We start from the raw sequence: 20,637 nt of genomic DNA on the forward strand, positions 1-20,637 counted from the left end.
TTGTTTCAAAAGTGGAAACCTGTGCAGGGAGTAAATTTAACGTAAGTTATTTTTGAAATGCCATATGTCAGGGAACTTATAAGTAAGACACAGCTTGTAATCTGAAATCACCAGTTTTGCTCTATTTCAGGAGAAGTAGAGAAGACAACATTTATATTCCACAAAACTGTGGTACAGTGGACTTTAAAGGGGTCAGAAAAATAAAACAGCGTTAGAATGGTTGTGGTTGTGTTGCCATGTTTTGTTCTCTGTTTTGAGACTGGGTCTAACTGTCTAGCTCTGAGTGGCTGGAATTTGTGTCTCTGCATAAATAGCATCTTCTGTAGCTCTTTCTGACTTCAAATTAACTATGATGCTAAGGACAACCTAGAACTTCTGATCTAGCTGCTTCTAGCTGCTTCTAGCTGGGATTATAGACATTTGACATCACATGCAGGTATGAGTAGCCATTTTGATAAAAGAACTAATACCTTCTTAATTTGTTGCCAAGTTTTTTGAATAATGTAAAATCTTCTTATTTTATTATTTCTTTTTAAAATTTCAAGTTTTAGAGCACACACGCATGCATTCACAAACATTCTCCATCTCTCTCTCTCTCTCTCTCTCTCTCTCTCTCTCTCTCTCTCACTCTCTCACTCTCTCTCTCTCTCTCTCTCTCTCTCTATATATATATATATATATATATATATAAATTTCTTTTTCCTTCTTATCAAGTCAGACATATGTTTAAAGAAGAAATTGTAAATACTTTATACATTATTGATGATAGTCACGCAATAGTTAGGCCATCTTGGGCCATGGATGAACTTTTTCAGTACATATCAGCTTGTTTACTAAAATTCAGAACCTAAATCTAAAGGCTGATTTCTGAGTATCCTAATATTTCTACCACTTGTCTGTTTTTCATGATGATTCACTATTTCTAATGATCTCTGAAGATCCAGACTGTTCTTAAACATCTGTAGAGAATTATGGAAAGAGGTTCAGGAAAATGAATATAAATTTCCAGACAAAGAAAGAGGAAAAACACTATGTCTTGGTTATACTTCTAAGCTCTCCATGGATCTGAGCTCATGCGATCTTCACAGTACACTAATAAGTAGGTAGTCAGCTCTTCTATACTCCTATAGCACATAAGCACTGGGGCTTAGAAACTGCAGTCCTTAATAAAAGATCACTCAAATCTAAGTGGTAAAGTCAAGATCGAAATACCTCATCCAACATATGAAGATAGTCTTATAAACACTGTACCATACCACCTCTCCAGGAAAGTCATCCTGAGTAAACAGGATGAGGCAGAGGTAAAACCAGATGGGTAATGATATAAAAAGATTCTTGTTAAAATGAATAATTGAGGAGCAAGGCAGGACATTTAATATGAGCATTGTGAATAATGAGCACAGACTATGAGAGACTTCAGAAAAGATATACACTGAGCATTAATACAATTAATATTTAGATCCTTGGTAATAATAAGGTTTAAGTACACCTTTAAGTGCTGTGAAAGCCCACATTTCCTTCTTACCTGTGTGGAGACCTTGCTGAGGAATCCTTCTGCTTTGGTTTTCTTAGTTTGTAACTGAACGGATTTAAGTTCTGTTCTAGTCCCATGGGACTCACTGTATTACATGCAGTTCACCTGCAAATGGATAAACTAATTGTACATGATTTCCTGAGGGATGCTAGAGTGTCCTGCACATCTCCTAATTGTTCTTTGATACAATTTTAGGAAAAGCAAGGTAGTTCATTCTGTAGTCTAATGGAATATATGGCCCACTCAATATCATTGATTGATGAAAATAAATAGACTTTTATGTGAATCCGTGACCTATAACAAGATAGCATTGCTAATTGCACTACCCTTTTAAAACCCAGAAATAAAAGAAACAATATATTAATGTTTTATAGATATATAAATATAAGTTGATATGGAAAACACCTTGTGAGATATGTTTCTAATTTAAAAATCCATAGTGAATATAGGTGAATCATTGTGAATATATTTATAACATATTTAGTCTATGACTGATTCCCAGAAAATAGGTTTTGATGCACCTCCCTGTATGTTCACTTATATAACCCTTCCTGAAATTATTTCTTTTGAAAAATACATTGAAAAAAAACCCAACTCTCATTTCTTTCCATGTTATTCTGTCTTACATACATATCTTCTTTTCACTAGGATTGACATAAATTAAACTTGTGTTAGGGACACTGCTTTGTTCTTCAGATTACCGAGCTTATTTCTGTGGTTTTTAGCTACTGAGTTTTCAGTGAAGACATAACCCATAAAAACTCAGACCCCAATCTGCTTCTGAGAGGCAAAGACATGATAATACTTAGACATTCACAGGCAAGATAGCTTGGCATATGCAGCAATGAACATAAAAATATGGTCAATAAAAATGGCCATAAAAATACCATATCTTAAATAAAAGGAAAGGCAAGGAAGGACACCCAAGATTTTCTTGTGATCTACATGTGAATCTTGTGATAAATGCATCCATAGAATGTTTTATTCATGCTTATATTCACACACACTCACAATGGTAAGAAACTAATCAAAATGTCATCATTATTCTTTTTCATTTTTATTTGCCATATTAAAATAGTTTAACTATTAATGATATTCAGTGTTACATACCAATTAATGGTGGTCAAATCCATAGCTCTTTATTAAAACGAAACTGTAAAATTTAATATAATGCATAGTGTTTGGTTATGGGTGGTAATGTGTCATTTGGAAAGGACATTGTTTTGTGTTTTATTTTATTTTTTTATTTAACTTACTAAAAAGAAGCATCTGGGCTTATTATGTTATTCAGTTTGCATTTACAGTAATAAATTAAATATGCATCATTACTTATTAGTTTCTCAGTGTCTATTATTGAAGATAAAAACAAATCAAGTGATTTTTAAAAGCACATATTACACATATAGTCACATCAGAATCTGTTATATTTTACTTTATATTAGTCAACAATTTCAAAACAATAATATTTTGCTAGAAATGTAATATTGCCATTAGGGTTAATTAGATACTGATCTTGAACAAGAAGGGAATACTTTCGTGGTCTGATAATCCTGTCCTCCTGAGGTAAAAGAAGGTTTTATAGCAATTAGGCACCAGGATTGTGACAGTATTAGCAAAGAGGTTGGGTGTGGCTATCTTCTTGTATCTGAAAAGAGATATCACATCTCACACTCCTATTAGCTTACCTTTTATCTCCAGAACATAATTTTAATAAGTAAAATGTAAGAAAAGATGAACTCAATTACAGTCAATCAGTTGAAAACACAAGAGTTTAAATGGATATTCATCATGTGGCATTTCTGTGTTTGAATTCTATTTAATGCAGTTAATTGATGAAGACAATGAATGTTCTAGTTTTATGAGTTTTGAAAAGAAATGGGTATGTTGTTCAATGTTGTATAGGAAGCACTGTTCCGTATTTGATATTCCAAGCTGACTGGCAAAACAGCTATATTTTTCACTATTATGCTGTTAAGCACCTTGGTATTACATGTAAAACACACTTAACAAGGGAACTGAGAGATTCAAAAAGACGGATCAGCCAAAGATTCTAACATTAAAGGAAAACAGTAGAGCAATTTTTTTTCTGTGTATACATCCGGTATCTTGAAGTTAAACTGAGCCAGAAACTGGTAATGAGAACTGAAACAGTCACAACAGTGAAAACAGGTAGGTGTACTCAAACCTAGTTCACAATGCACTAGTGGAAAACAGTCCTTCCACAATATCCGAAGATCACTGAAAAACTCTACCGTTTCTAGTGCCCAAGGGTGATGGAGAGCCAGTAAGTCCATGGGCTCAAAACCAACCTACGTTAGACTTGTAACTTCTCCCCGAGTACTAACTCACTGAGCATCTACACATTCATGTTTTGCAGCCTGTGCTATTCGGTATTTTAGAGACTAGTTTGCAAAGTGTTTTATTCCTTATCAACAAGGGCTTAATAAACACCAAGCTGATGATAAGGTGACTGTGTTCTCTGATATGATATGGTACAGGAGGAGGTTCAACACACCCTTTCCTGTGCGTATTTGACCTTCACTGTCTCTGCGTGGCACTCACAGTAAACCTGAGCTGGTTCTTTCCTCTAACTGCTAACATCTTTCTCCAGCGGCAACCTCAATCACTTCCCTCGTGTTTACTAAATTACAAATCCTCTTCACTCTGTACTTCCCAAGTGGCCTGCTTATTCAATTAAACTGTATGCCGATGGATTTTTTCCCACTGGGAATATTTAAATTATAGATGATACAATGTTTTAAATAACAAAAGAGTCCTTATTGTAAAATGCAGTTGCGTATGTTTCATGGAAATTTTTTTCTCACCTTGATTGCACAAATGGCCCATCCTAGAATAGCAGCATGGTCCTAAGCAGTTTTTACAACACATAGGGCTCTGTCTTCCCTGTCACACTGACTGGAAATGTTTTTATTACTCATGGACTGTTCTGCACAACAAATGGGGATTCAATGAAGAGAGCTTAAATTTTTAATAAAGTCTAAACTTGGAACCTGAGGGTTTTCTTTTTATAAGCCCAGTATTTTTACAGTATAAGGAGCCATTATGCCTTTATTCTTCTACTACTATTACTATTAATATTATTATTTTGTTCTTGAATTTTTTACAAATTTAAATGAAGTTGTTCTTCAATAATTTCATAATTTAAGTAAAACTGTAATTCTTGACTTTCCTTATTCTCCTCTGACTCCTGTAACTCACGAGTCATTTCTCTATATCCTTTTATATTTATTAAATACTAATTGTTTTTTACAATATATTTTAAATTAATATTTTTAGATGACAGTTTCTTAATAAAAAAACTCCCTTGCTCTCTTTCAAATTATTGGCTTCTCCTTTTTTTTTTTTTTTTTTTTTAAGGTCTGGTAGAATTCTGCGCTGAAACCATCTGGACCTGGATCTTCTCCTTTTTAATATATTTATTTATTTGTTATAATTTATTCACATTACATCCTGATTGTTACCTCTCACTTTTATCTTCCCTTTTCCACCCTCCCTCCCTCTTCTGACCTATTACCCTCCCCTAGATCTCAGAAATGGACAGCCCTCCTACTCTGCTGTCTGGCCAGAGACTAGCAGGTCTCGTCAGGATAGCCTGCATCCCCTTCCTCTGTGTGCCTGGAAGGCCTTCTCGGCAGTGATCAAATCATGACAGAGTACACGTTAGAGGTTCAGCTGCAATCCCCGCTTGTCAGCCCCACGTGCAGAGTCAGTTGTCTATCGGCGACATTGGAACAAGGGGTCTAGGTTCTCTGCACGCATGTCCTTGGTTGGTGCACCAGTTTGTGCAGCCCTCCTTGTGTCCAGATTCGCCAGCCTTGATGACAGTCATCCTGCTCCTGACTTCTCCAGGTCCTTCCATACCTCCAATCTACAAAAAAAAAAAAAAAAAAAAAAAAAAAAGCTCTCAGCACTTTCCCCAAAGTCTGGCATCAAGTCCTAGTATCTGTCCTAATCACCCACTGAGTGCAGCCTCACAGAGAACATCTATGTTGGGCTAATACCCACTCACAGGTGAGTATATACCAGGGCATGTCTTCCTGGATCTGGGTTACCTCACTCAAATGATCTTTTCTAGTTCCATTCATTTACCTGACATTTCAAAAATTCCTTGTTTTTAATAGCTGAATAGTATTCCATTGTGTAAATGTTCCACAGTTTCCTTAACCATTCTTTGGTTAAAGGACATCGAGGTTGTTTTCATATTCTTGCTATTACGAGTAAAGCTGATATGAACACAGTTGAGCAAATATCCTTGTTGAATAGTGGAGCAGACCAGGAGTGGTATAGCTGGGTCTTGGGGTGACACTCTTCCCAATGTTCATGGAAAGTGCCAGACTGAGTTCCAAGGTGGTTCTACAAGTTTGCACTCCCACCAGCAATGCAGGAGTGTTCCCCTTTCCCAACATGCTCACATGCCCGTCGTCATGTGCTGTCCTTTGAGTTTTTGTCCTTAGCCATTCTGATAGCTGTAAGATCAAATCTCAGAGTTGTTTTGATTTGCATTTCCCTGATGACTAAGGATATTGAGCATTTCTTTAAGTGTTTCTTGACCATTCAATATTCCTCTGTTGAGAATTCTCTGTTTAGCTATGGACCCCAGTTTTTAATTGGATCATTTGGTGGTGGTGTTTAGTTTCTTGAGTTCTTTATATATTTTGGATATAAGCCCATTGTTGGTGAGGATCTTTTCTCAGTCTGTAGCCTGTTGTTTTGTTCTGTTGACAATGTCTTTTGCCTTACAGCAGCTTTTCAGTTTCATGAGGTCCCATTTATTAATTATTTATCTTAGAGTCTGAACTGTTGGCATTCTGTTCAAGAAGTTGTTTCTTGTGCCAATGAGCTCTAGGCTCTTCCCCTCCTTTTCTTCTAACAGATTTAGTGTGTCTAGTTTTACATTGATATCTTTGATCCACTTGGACTTTAGTTTTAGACAGGGTGATCGATAAGAATCCATGTGTGTTTTTCTACAAGTAGACATCCAGTTAGAGCAGCACTGTTTGTTGAAGATCCTTTTTTCCCATTGTGTGGATTTGTCTTCTTTATCAAAAAACAAGTGTCTGTAGATGTGTGGATTTATTCTTCAGTCTTCTATTCAATTACATTGATCAAACAAGTGTCTGTAGACGTGTGGATTTATTCTTCAGTCTTCTATTCAATTACATTGATCAAACAGCCCACTTCTATGCCAGCACTATGCCACTTTTAATCTTGTTGCTCTATCGTACAGCTCAAGATCACGGATTGAGATTCTTGTGGAAGATGTTTTATTGTATAGGATTGTTTCAGCTATTCTGTTTTTCCATAAAGTTGAGAATTGATCTTTCAAGGTATGTAAAAAATTGTGTAGGTATTTTAACAGGGATCGTATTAAATCTGTATATTGCTATTGGTAAGGTGATCATTTTAACTCTGTTGTTTCTCCTGATCCATGAGCATGGGAGATCTTTCAGTCTTCTGATGTTTTCTTCAATTTCCTTCTTCAGAGAGTTGAAGTTCTTTCATATAAGTCTTTCATTTGCTTAGTTAGAATTACATCAAGATATATTATATTATTTGTGACCACTGTGAAGAATGGAGTTCCCCTCCTTTCTTTCTCGGCCCATTTGTCATTTGTATACAGGAAGGCTACTGAATTATTTGAGCTGATTTTTGTATCCAGCCATTTTGCTGAAGGTGTTTATCAGCTGTAGGAGTTCCTTGGTAGAATTTTTGGCTCACTTATGTATACTATCATATCATCTGGGTAAAGTGATACTTTGATTTCTTCCTTTGTAATATGAATCCCTTTGGTCTCCTTTAGTTGTCTTAGTGCTCTAACTTGGACTTCAAGTACCATATTGAAGAGAAATGGAGAGAGTGGACAGCCTTGTCTTGTCCCTAATTTCAGTGGAATTTACTTAAGTTTCTTTCTATTTAGTTTGATGTTGGCTGTAGGCTTGTTGCCTATTGCCTTTACTGTGTTTAGGTATGTGCTTTGTATAGCTCATTTCTCTAAGATTTTTAACATAAAAAGGTGTTGGATTTTGTCAACTTTTTCAGTATCTAAAGAGATGATCATGTGGTTTTTTTCTTTCAGTTTGTTTATATGATGGATTGCATCGATGCCATTCCTCATACTGAACCACCCTGCACGCCTAGGATGAAGCCTACTTTGTTATGGCGGATGAGATTTGTGATATATTCTTGAATTCTATTTGTGAGTATTTTACTGAATATTTTTGCATCAACGATCATGAATGAAATTATGAAATTGGTCTGAAATTCTCTTTCATTTTTGTGTCTTTGTATGTTTTATGTATCAAGGTGACTATGGCCTCATATAATGAGTTGGTACTGATCCTTCTGTTTCTATTTTGTGGGATAGTTTGAGAAGTATTGTTATTAGTTCTTCGAAGCTCTGGTAAAATTCTTCCCTGAATGCATATGGCCATGGGCTTTTGTTGGTTACAAGGCTTTTTATGACTATTTCTGTGTCACCCGCGCCACCGTGGTACCGAGTCGAGGGCAAGGGACTGAGGATTTAACTCATGCACACACACGCATGCACACACACACACACACACACACACACACACACACACACACACACACACACAATAACACAGTGGGTCCTTCCTGCTAAGAGAGCGGCAGCCGCAGCAGCAGCCACAGCAGCGGTTTATTATCCTCCAGAGTTCCAAAGAGCCTTCTTATAGGCAGCAAAACAGGAATCCTCCTCCCAGGTGAAATCCCTCAAGAGGTAATTGCACACAGGAGGAAAAGTCTCGAGGAAGGAAGGGGCACTTTCTCAGAGCAGTAAACAGGACTAGCTAACCAGGATAAACACAGACATGGAAGCTGCTAGAAACAGAACATGAAACAGCAAAACAGGCAGGCAGCCCAGTCGGGCCTGGTTCCTACAATTTCTATTTCCTTATGGTATATAAGACTATTTAGTTTCTTTGCCCAATTGTGATTCAACTTTGGTAAGGAGAATTCATCAAGAAAATTGTCTATTTCATTTAGATTTCAAATTTTGTGGTAAGTAAGACATATTGATTCATTGGATTTCATCAGTATCTGTTGTTATCTTTCCCTTTTCATTTCTGATTTTGTGGATTTGGGTGCTCTCCCTCTGCCTTTGCTTAGTTTGGCTAAGGGTTTGTGTATCTTGTTGATTTTCTCTAAGAACCAGATTTTGCTTTCTTTTATTCTTTGAATTGTTCTCTTAAATTATTGATTCCAGCCATGAGTTTATTTCCAGGCATCTACTCCACTTGGGTGTGTCTGCTTCTTTTTGTTCTAGAGCTTTCATGAGTACTGTTAAGTTGCTACTATGGGATCCTTTTTATTTATTTATTTTTTTATGAAGGCGCTTAGTGCTATGAACTTTCCTCTTAGCATTGCTATCATTGTGTCCCACAAGTTTGAGTACCCTGTGGCCTCATTTTCATAGAGTTCTAGGAAGTCTTTAATTTCTTTTCTTATTTCATCCCTAACCCTGAGGTCATTGAGTAGGGATTTGGTGGGTTACTACAGTTTGTAGGCTTTCTGGTGTTGTTGAGGTCCAGCTTTAATCCGTGGTGGTCTGACAAGATACATGGAATTATATTTATCTTCTTGAACCTGTTGAGATTTTCTTTGTGACCAAGTATACAGTCAGCTTTATAAAAGGTTTCATGAGGTGCTGAGAACAAAGTATATTCTTTTGTGTTTGGGTGAGAAGTTCTGTGGGTGTCTGTTAGGTCTGTCTGAAACATGTCCCCTGTTAGCTTCATTATTTCTCTATTTAGTTTCTGCCTCGATGATCTGTCCATTGGTGAGAGTGGTGTGTTGAAGTCTCCCACTATCAATATATTGGATTCAATGTGTTATTTAGGTTTAAAAGTGTTTCTCTTATGAATGTGGGTGCCCTTGTATTTTGAGTATAGATGCTCAGGATTGTGATGTCCTCCTTGTGGATTGTTCCCTTGATGAGAACAAAGTGTCTACCCCATCTTTCTTTATTAATTTTAGTTGAAAGTTTATTTTATTAGATATTCAAATGGCAGCTCCAGCTTGTTTCTTGGGTCCCTTTTTCTAGTCCTTTACTCTCAGGTAATGTCTATCTTTGTTGCTGAGGTGTGCTTCTTAAATGCAGCAGAATCCTGGATCCTTTCTCAGCAGCCATTCTGTTAGTTTGCCTTTTTATTGGAGAGATGAAGCCAATGAAACTGGAAGATATTAGTGACCAATATTTGTTCCTTCTATTGTAGAGTTGGTGGTGATAGTGCTTTGTGTGCTTACCTTCTTTTGGTTTTACTGTTGTCACATTATCTATATCCTGTGTTTTGTTGCATATAGTTGAACTCATTGGTTGGAGTTTTCTTCCAATATTTTCTGTAGTGCTGGGTTGGTGCATAGATATTGTTTAACTTTGCTTTTGTGATGGAATGTCTTGTTTTCTCCATCTATGGTGACTAGAAGTTTTGCTGGATATAGTAGTCTGAGTTGGCATCAGTGGTCTCTTAGTGTCTGTGTGACATGAGTTAGGCTCTTCTGGCTTTCATGGTCTCTGTTGACAAGTCACGTGTGATTCTGATGGGTTTGCCTTTGTATATCATTTAATTTTTTCCTCTTGCTGCTTTTAATATCATTTATTTTTCCTGCCTATTTATTCAGTTAGTGTTTTGATTATTCTGTGGCAGGTGGAGTTTCTTTTCAGGTCTATATTTGTTGTTCTTTAGGCCTCTTGAATGTTTAAGAGCATATCTTTTTTTAGGGCGGGGAAATATTCTTCTATGATTTTCTTGAAAATACTTCCTGCTCCTTGGAAGCAGGAATGTTCTCTTTCATCTATTCCTATTATTCTAATGTCATGTCTTTTCATGGTGTCCTTGATTGTTTTGTATGGTTTGCGTCACAAATTTTTCTGTTTTATTATTTTCTTTGAGAGATATATTAATTTCTTCAATTGTGTCTTCAACTCCTGACATTCTCTCTTCTATCTCTTGGATTCTGTTGATGATATTTACCTCTACTATTCCTTATCTTTTGTCTATGTTTTCCATTTCCAGGGTTTTCTCTGTTTGTGGTTTCTTAATTGATTCTAATTCCATTTTCATTCCTTAAACATCTTTAATCATTTTATTCCTCTGTTTCTTTGTGGTTTCCTGTTTGTCCTTGATGGTCTCTATTCATTTTCTTTGTATTTTGCTGTAATTGTTGGAAAAAGGAAAAATTTCCTTTTTATATTTCTCAAATAAGTGCACAAGCATAACTTTAAGGTCATTTCTCTGAGACTCAGCTGCATTGAAATTTTTGGTGGAGCAATGCCGTCCTGGTTTTTATTGTTTGTGTTATTACTCCTTTAGCCACCTGCTGGGGGAACTCTGGTTTTCTAAGCTGGCAGTCAACGGGACGAGCCCCTTCAGAAGGCTGATAGTTGGTTTACAGGCTTAGCAGATACTGTCCTCCTGAAACTTAAATTCAATTGAGCTCTAACACCTAGGATCCAGGATCAGTAGGGCTCCTCTGACTACTTGGTCTCTTCAGGGGGATCAGCAGCACAGTACAACAGTGGCTTGGACCAGAGAACCTTGTATATGGGATCCAAATGCTGTTCTTGAGGATCTCCTAAGTGAAGAGAGCAAGGCATTTACAGTTCGTGGCTCCGGAACCAGGGGCTGGCTTCAACCACCCAGCTGTCCCCTTCTGTCTGAGAAGCACAAAATTCCGTGTTTCACATGCAGTAGCCTGTTCTCTCATTAGTTTCCCTGCGTTGGCTACATGTGCTCCTCTGCTCCCCGACGGGGCTCTGTACTGAGCTCTACTATGTGAAGGGTGCAGGTGGCCAGCAGTTCCTGATTCCTGAGCAGAGGCCCAGACTTCGGCTGCTGGAGGTTGGCGGTGGTGGGGGCGGGGCTGAGAATGAGAAGTTCCCAAGTCAGTATTTTGGATTGAGCAGCCTTTTCACTCACTGGCTTCATTGTGCGTATTCTTGGTTCCCCAGGGGCCCTGCACATGGCTCCAGTGTTCTGATCAATGTGGGTGCTCAAAGCCTGTGACGCCTGAACTCAGGGTATGTCTAGTTGTGATGCGGTGGGCTGGCTGGTTCTGATCCTCCCCAATTTCCTGGGTTGTTCTCTTCAGTCAGTTTCACAGGCTCCAACCCTCTGCTCCCTAGACCTCCTCCTCCTCTTCCTCCTCCTTGTCTTTCTCCTCCTCCTCCTCGTCTTCCTTCTCCTCCTCCTCCTTCACCACCACCACCTCCTCCTCCTCCTCCTGTTTTTCTTGGTCTTATTCTTCAAATCTTCCTTCTTATCCTCCATATCATTATTTTTCTTGGTACATTTTTACTACTAACGTTCATTTCTTCTAACATCGTTTCTTGTCTGTCTGACATATGTTACTCAATAATGTTACCTGGAGTCCCTTAGTAGTCTGACTATCTTAAAGATAAATGTAAACTGACACTATTTAAGTCTATTGGATAATGTACTTTGTGTGTTAACAGTGACATTACTCTTTAAACTTGTATTGGGTGCATATAGAATTTTAAAAAGAATTATTTATTGTGTGTGTGTGTGTGTGTGTGTGTGTGTGTGTGTGTGTGTTGTACGCAAAGCTTAAGATCACTATCTGTGTTTAAGTTCCTACAGAAGACAGATGCTCTCTAACTGGAATTATAGACCACTGTGATTTTGCCAGTATAAATTCGGGAAACTGAACTCAAGTCCTTTGCATGCTCTGTAAGAGTTCTTAATTGCTGCGATATGTCTTTGGCTCCTAAAATTATTTTTAATGAATGCATATGAAGAAAAAAATACTAAGATATTTTGAAAAGAAACCCCAACCACTGTTAGAGCTAAGACTAAGGCATGTAATCATAGTACTTGAAAGGTGAAAAAAGGAGAATGCTGTACATTTTCTCAAACATGCATTACATAGTGAGTTCTGTGATGATCTGGGTTCTAGTGTGGGCTTGTCTCAAAGACATGAAAAAACCATTTTAATAATGAAATATCAAATTGTGCCAGCCCATGTAGTCACCTATTTTAAAAATTTAGGTCAGTTCTACTATTTTTGTCCCTACACCATTTGGAATTAATTTGTTACATTGCTTCTTTTTAGCTTGAAGAACTAATATAACATAATACTGCTAAGAAATCTAGTAACAAGTTCTCAAAAATAAAATGTTTGTTTACTTAAAAGTAACCTTTTTGCATTGGAAAATGTAGAAAATGACTTTGAACAATTACATATCAGACTCACTGTAACTCAGGGGACTTAAAACCATCACATGAGAAAAGAGAAATAAGTGAAATATATACTATTACTTGATTTGTGACTCAGGAACTGGCTAGTACATTGAGATTGTCAACTAATGAGAATCAGTGAAATCATAGTTGTATAATGTTTGATAATGAGATATATAAACATATGGAAAAGATACAAAAATTATTTCAATGTGGTCTTTTTTACAGAAATATAGAAAACATACACTTTACTTAGGGTTTAACATACCAATGTGGATAATTTTTACAAACCTCTATTACTGGGCAGATAGATAACTAATAGGGCCAGCAACAGGAATACAAGCACAGTATAGTTATGAATGGCTTTAGAGTACTGATCATAAATGTTACATTCATGATTGTCAGGAAAATGAGTTGGGTGAGACAAGAACAAGGGACAGTTAGGATCTTTGGATTAGTGAGTTACAGGTAACAGAAATATGTGTTAAAATGAAAGTATTGATGAAGAAGCAATGTGGTGATAATGTCTGCGATAGTCATTTCTTCAAAGCCACGAGAATTCTATTTTATGTAAATGAATACTATAGAGTACAAATAAAATAACTATTTTGAAAAGTGAAGGCTAAGTCTAAGAGAAAGCAGTTGCAGAGTCCAGTGAACACCACAGGAACAGGAAACTTGAGCTTTATTCCAACAGGTTATAACCTCCAATAAACTTTATATATATTCATATACATGTATGTATATTCTCATTATTTCTCATGACTTATAATTGTTTCACACTCCTTAATGTTAATGTGTGTGTGTTTGTGTGTGTATTTAGGTGTTGATGTGTGTGCTTGTAATCTCTTCATATTTGTGTAAAATTAACTTAATATGCAAAAGATTAATTAATTTATTTTGAAATTTGTTTTCATTATTCTCTACGTATAGCAGTTAAAATAATGTGATATGAATATAATACATTGTATAAACTCACATTGGTAATATTGTTTTCTTATGTTTTCTGAATGTAGGTGAAACAAGCATTTAATTAGTGATATTTACATTTTATGAAAATTCAAAGAAAATAATTTATGCAAATTATTCAATGTCCTTTTCAGTGCATATTTTACATCTTTGTTCCTTAAGCTGTAGATCAAGGGATTCAACATGGGAATAACCAGAGTATAGAATATGGAAGCCACTTTATCAGTGTCAAAAAAGTGGCTGGAATGGGGCTGCACATACATAAATATCAAAGTTCCATAGAAGACAGTGACCACTGTGAGGTGGGACCCACAGGTGGAGAAAGCCTTCCACCTGCCCTCAGCTGAGTTCATCCTCAGAATGGCTATGAGGATTAGTAGATAAGACACAAGGACAACCAGAAGAGAGAAAATCAAATCAAAGGCTGCTAAAAGTAGAATTATCAGCTCAACTTCATGGGTGTCTGAGCACAGCAGGGGTAACAAGGGGAGACTGTCACAGTAGAAATGACTGATAACATTGTAGCCACAGAAAGATAAAGTGAAAATCTTAATTGTGACAAGAAGAGAAACAAACATGCAATAAGGATAAGGAATTGCCACGAGCACCCAGCATACCCTGTGTGACATGATGACAGTATAGAGCAGAGGCTTACAGATGGCCACGTAGCGGTCATAGGACATTGCAGACAGAATAAAAAGCTCACTAACAATGAATACAAGAAAGAAAGCAAGCTGTGTAGCACAAAGTTTAAATGATATTGTATTTTGATCCACAACAAAATTTACTAACATTTTGGGTCCCACGGATGTAGAATAACCAAGATCTGTGATAGCCAGGTGTCTGAGAAAGAAGTACATGGGTGTTTTCAGCCTGGGGTCCACTGTGGTAAGGATGATCATGCCCAAGTTGCCCACCAGCGAGATCAGATAGATGATGAGGAACAGCCCAAACAATGGTACCTGCAGCTCAGGGCGGTCAGTGATGCCCATCAGGATAAATTCAGTCACCACTGTGAGGTTGTGTTTTCCCATCCTGGCTTATTAGAAAGGCTGTTCAAAAGAGAGACAAGAGTCCTGTCAACAGATATCTTAGAAATTAACTGGCAGATTTTAGAATATCATGTAAGTATAAATAAGTATATTTAAATATAAAAAATTATGACTTGTAAATATAAACTCATGTTATTAAATGATGTGTTTTATGCATATAATTGCAAAGATAGACTCCCTATTAATTTTTATTTATAATATGAAGGTAAGCATGTATTGCTGCTATTGCACTGAAGCCAAATATGCTTCAACGCATCTCACTATATCCAATAACCTTTCCTCAAAAATACAGGTGATAATATCTCTTTGATCCAATGAAACATAGAGATAGATATCTAGGTAAGTGCTAGATAAATGTGTAAATAGATTTTAATTATATTGTAAAAAGAGATAGATAGATAGATAGATGATTGATTTATGACTAATGCATGGCAGACATGACTGCAATAGAAATATAAGGCAATGATTTATAAAATTTTAACAAGAGGACTCCGGGTTCATCTGGAGCGTCTCACAACGTCTATAACTTTAGAACAAGAGAAGGTGCCTGGAAGTGACTATTAGTCTGAGATCAACCAGGGATACACAGTGTGGTCTTGTCTCCAAAACCCAGAACTAAACAAAAAGAAAATGAAACAAATATAAATCTTAATATCATATGATTTTTGCTTTCTAATAAGAAAATAACATCTATAGCATTTCTAGATCCTTGACACTGAGCAACTAATTATAGGAAACGGATAAAATCTTGGTCATTTCACTTAGACATTGATATCTTTATAGTTTCTGTTTTTACTCTCAGTTTTGTCAGTTAGAGGAAACTTGCGCGTACCGACATAACATCTTTATATAAAGAACAGAATAATGACATTTTAAGAATATATGTTCTTTCAGCCTATAAAATATATAAAATATAAAAAGTTTCATGTCAATTCAAAGGAGAGAAGTCATATTTTAGCCCATTTACATTTGGTGTCAGGCATCACTGACTATTGAATAACAAATGACAATTTGCTATTTCCTTGCCATTCAAGGTAAACTGTACATAATGTCATTGACACATGATGTGTATATGTGACACATAATAGTCATTTTACCTGCTAAGTATCGTCTATCTTTCATGTCATGTGCCCTTTAGCATGGAAAAGTGAAGATAATTTATATATTTTTTTATGTTTTGATGTTCTCCCTTGGGAGATGAAAAGCAATATATTGAATAATCCCAGAGCACTTCAAGGTTTAAATAAGTGTCTAGAGGATATGTAATAAACAAGAGCAATCAATTTATCTTCATTAGTGTATTATAGTTTACAATGAAAAATGTGCATACACATGTATGCATTTCTTACAATTTGAAACTTCATCTCCAGATAGTTATAGAGGAGAGAGTACAACACAGTAATCATCCTAATACACAGGGTAAATGAAACTACAAATATGAGGCACTTCCAGACTACAAGTCGGAGATCATCCACGAATCCATCCTCCTATAAAATGACTCAAATATTTTTGAGCAGTTTAATATGTGTTTTAGTATGATTGAGAAATTAACAACATATTAGAAACAATCTGGAGTGCTTATTAATAAGTTACCCAATCATAAAGATAATAAGATTTATGTTGATATAATTTAAGCTAAGTACATTAGATGCTACAATGTGAGGGTATGAAAGACAGACACATGGCAGTAGCAGTGACAACCTATCAAAATTTCAGGATCCGACTGAGATAGAAGGTTAGCACTACCAGCTTAGAGAAGTCATTTTTATAATCCTTGTCTTCATCTTAATTGACTAATTCATAGGAAATAGTCTTATACCTGAGATAAAGCAAAAGAATATTATGCAATCTAGTTTATGTTGTGCGTTCACACACACACACATATATATGTATATGTATTACAACAACAATAAGGTTGTCATGAATTTCAGAGGTTATCTGGATGAAGGGATGGACTGCAAGGGAAAGAGGGATTGTCAATAATGCAAATGCAGTGAACTCATATAAAGTTCACAAAATATAAAAAGAATAATTGATATTAAAAATTTATAAATTATCCTTAGGACAAATATCTGGGCCAATAACTAAAGAGGAACCTTACAAAGATGTTCAAGGGGAAATTTGAAATTTATCATACTTCTGAAAGATGGTAGCTGCATTTCTATAGAGGTATTAAGATGAGGTTTAAAATGTAGTAAAGCATTATGATCCTGCACTAAAGTAACAATAGAAGATTCTTTTTCAGGTATATGACCTCAGTAGATCTGTGAAGCAGATCACATTGACAGAACCACACATGGCTTCCATAATATTGAGGAGACATTTTTTATTAGAGAGCTGTTATTTGCCACAGATATTTGACTTCCTGGATCTTTTCAGTTTTAAAACTGAGCATATGAATTTGCTTGCACTTGGAAGGTTGGTTCTATTCTCTTTGTGAGGATGGTTCGTCGGTACTAAACCAGAACATGAAGGCTTAAGCAGATACACCAGCACCTACGTGATTTCAGATATTACTCCAGCTGTAAAGAAATACCAGCCTAGGACATGAAGTTTCTCATAGTTGGTTATTTTATTAGTTGCTTTCTTACTGATGTGAAAAATACCACAACCAAGATGCTCATACAAAAAAGAGTTTATTGGAGCCTTCCATCCCATGGCTGTGATGGTGGGAGCATGGCTGCAGGCATGTGGGCAGGGTGCTAGAGCAACAACAGAGCTCACATGTGGGTTCACAGCAGGCAGGAGAAGGTAAATGTGCGTCATTACATGTTTAGAAACCACAACGCAAGCCCCTAGTCACACACCTCCTTCAGTAAGGCCACATCTCCTGATCTTTGCCAAAGAGTCCCACCAGTGAGGACCTGGTATTCAAATATAATTAGCCTTTGTGAGCCCTTCTCACTAAAACCACAGTGACTATTAATTGGAAACTCATGATTGGAGGATATGTCAGAGTTTACTAATGTTGATCAAGAGATCTACAAATACACCAACAAATAACAGACGGTTTCATTCACTTTTGGAGAAACAGAAAAACTTCTGATCAATTACTAATTTACATCCGTAACAAATGCACAGATATTCCTATTGAGCACATGTTACAATGAATATAAACTCTTTATCAACAAATTCACCAAGCCACAAAAATAATAGCAATAGAAACAATACTAAGAGAAGTAAACCTAGTGGTGGTGTTTGTTCATTGGAACAGGGTATTAAAGGGTGTGTGTGTGTGTGTGTGTGTGTGTGTGTGTGTGTGTGTGTGTGTGTGTTGTGGTGATATTTTTGTAAACTGGTAAAAACATATTCCTCTGATAATTCTTCTGATGATCTTGTAAGTAATCAGTAGAGATCTACAAAATAGTGAAAGTAACCACAGATGTGAGATATTTTAAAGAATAAACGGGACGAGAAATAACTACAAATGCATGACATTCAGAAAAAAATAAAAGGGCCATAAATAATGCCTAGCGTAGACCATCTATAATTACTTTCAAAAATAAATAAGTGTCTAATTAAATTTAATATGTCATTAGCACAGAAAAGCAGACAAATTAAAGATACATGGTGTTCAAAGACAGGCGGTCTATAGGACATCAATAGTGTTTACAGTAATTTTAGGTTCAAAATATAAAGCTAAAATCAGATCATGCAGAAAAATGTCGAAACTCACAAGAGAAAATGCACAAAGAAATCCATGCAAAGCAATCAACCAAATCATTGCATAGACATATAGTTAAACCTGAGTTCCCATTCACAAAATATTATTTCATAGGAAATGCTAAACACATATTGAATCAATAGCAAGCAATGTTGTGTGGGGGAAATGACAATGGAGTTCTTTCATCTAAGAAGTATTTTGTGAGACTACAAAGTATACATTCTTATGTTCTATAGGTCATCTCAATGTTGTTTTCTGTGCATCAAATACTAACATAAAGTTGTGGTATTGACTTATATTTCCTTTATCACATTTTATTAAAACATTCCATATTAAATATTAAGTACACAGTTTACATCGTTTGTTAAAGAGTCTTAGTACGGCATTTTTCACTTCTTTGTTTCTAAAGCTGTAGATCATGGGATTAATCATGGGAATCACTAAAGTAAAAAACACAGAGGCTATATTATCTGTTTCAGAGGAGTGGGTGGATTTAGGTTTTAAGTACACGAAGAGCAGAGGCACATAAAATATTACCACGACTGTCAGATGAGAACCACAAGTCAAGAAGGCCTTTTTTCTTCCCTCGGCCGAATGCATCCCGTATATGGCCAGTACAATCAGAAGGTAAGAGACTAAGATAATGAAGAGGGAGGAGATCAAATTAAATGCACAAAATAATATGATCATGAGTTCTATCTGCCGTGCATTTGAACACAGTAACAGTAACATGGGGGCGTCATCACAGTAGAAATGGCTAAGGACATTAAAACCACAGAAAGTCGAGGTAAAAATCTTAGTAGTTAACATCACAGCCTCGAAGACACTGTAGATGTATGGGATGCTCACCAGCGCAAAGCAGCGTCTCTCAGACATGATCACACTGTAGAGCAGAGGATTGCAGATGGCCACATAGCGATCATAGGCCATCGAGGACAATATAAAAAGTTCACAGATAATGAAAACAAGGTAGCACGCCATCTGTGTTGCACAAGCATAATAGGAAATGACATTTTGATTCATCGCTATATTCACCATCATCTTGGGGTAAATGACAGTAGAGTTACCAAGGTCAATGAAAGACAAGTGTCTGATAAAATAATACATGGGTGTGTGCAGGCGAGAGTCCAGCTTGGTCAAAATGATGAGCGTCAGGTTGCCTATCAGGGCAACTCCGTAGATGACCAGGAAGGCCGCCAAGAGCAGAAGCTGCAGCTCAGGCTTGTGTGTGATTTCTGCCAGAATAAATTCAGATGGCACTGTTGAGTTCCTCTGGCTCATTTCCACCTTCTGAAAAGACACACAATGGTTATCAACTTCTGCATAGAACCATTCAAGCACATTTAAAAATGATGAAAAGTTACTTTCAATGGCTCATAGAAAACTGATTAATATCTAATTCTAAAGGTTTAATAAATATGAGAAGCTCTGCTTTCCAATGGCAGACTTTAGAATACAATGTAAGTATAAATACCATATATATAAATTTTAATAATTATGACATGTGACTATAAACTCATTGTTATTAAATGGTATGTTTCATACATAAAATTGCAAAGATAGACTGAGTGTATTTATTATGCTTGGTTTCATTCACCAAATATTTTACACTCCATATTCATTTTTATTAGTAATAGGAAGGTATGTATCCTTTGCTGTTAATTCATTGAAGCCAAATAAGCTTCAATGCATCTCACTATATCCAATATCTTTTCCTCAATAAGACAGGTGATGTATCTCTTTGATTCTATGAATTTTGTATATATATTATATATAATATCTCTTTGATTCTATGAATTATAATATTCGTATTCTTGGTAAGTGGTAGATACCTGTCCATATAGGCTACTGTCATATTATAGATAGATGATAGTGTTATATTGACAGACAGTAATTAGATAGATGATAGATAGATAGATAGATAGATAGATAGATAGATAGATGATAGATAGATAGATGATAGATAGATAGTAGATAGATAGATAGCTTGGAACCTAGATAGATAGATTTATGATAGCTCTATGGCAGACATGACTGCAATAGAAATAGAAGGCAAAAATTCATAAAATTTTCGCAAGAGGACCCCGGGTTCATCTGGAGTGGCTCACACGTCTATAACTTTAGATCAAGAGGAGATGCCTGGAAGTGACTGTTAGTCTGAGATCAACCAGGGCTACACAG

The 20,637-nt window shown here is 36.2% G+C and overlaps 1 protein-coding gene across 1 annotated transcript; it reads right to left on the reverse strand.

Moving 5' to 3' along the window:
* Positions 1 to 13,814: 13,814 nt before the first annotated feature.
* LOC311607353 (olfactory receptor 8U3-like) lies at positions 13,815 to 19,737 on the reverse strand (the record flags this gene model as incomplete). The annotated part of the gene is made up of 2 exons (XM_084799005.1): positions 13,815 to 14,779; positions 18,804 to 19,737. The coding sequence occupies 2 exons, from the start codon at positions 19,735 to 19,737 to the stop codon at positions 13,815 to 13,817; spliced, it is 1,899 nt and encodes a 632-aa protein (XP_084655131.1).
* Between the last annotated feature and the right edge of the window lie 900 nt (positions 19,738 to 20,637).

Source organism: Acomys minous, assembly GCF_964271855.1.
Source record: "Acomys minous genome assembly, chromosome: 10".
NCBI lineage: Eukaryota > Metazoa > Chordata > Mammalia > Rodentia > Muridae > Acomys > Acomys minous.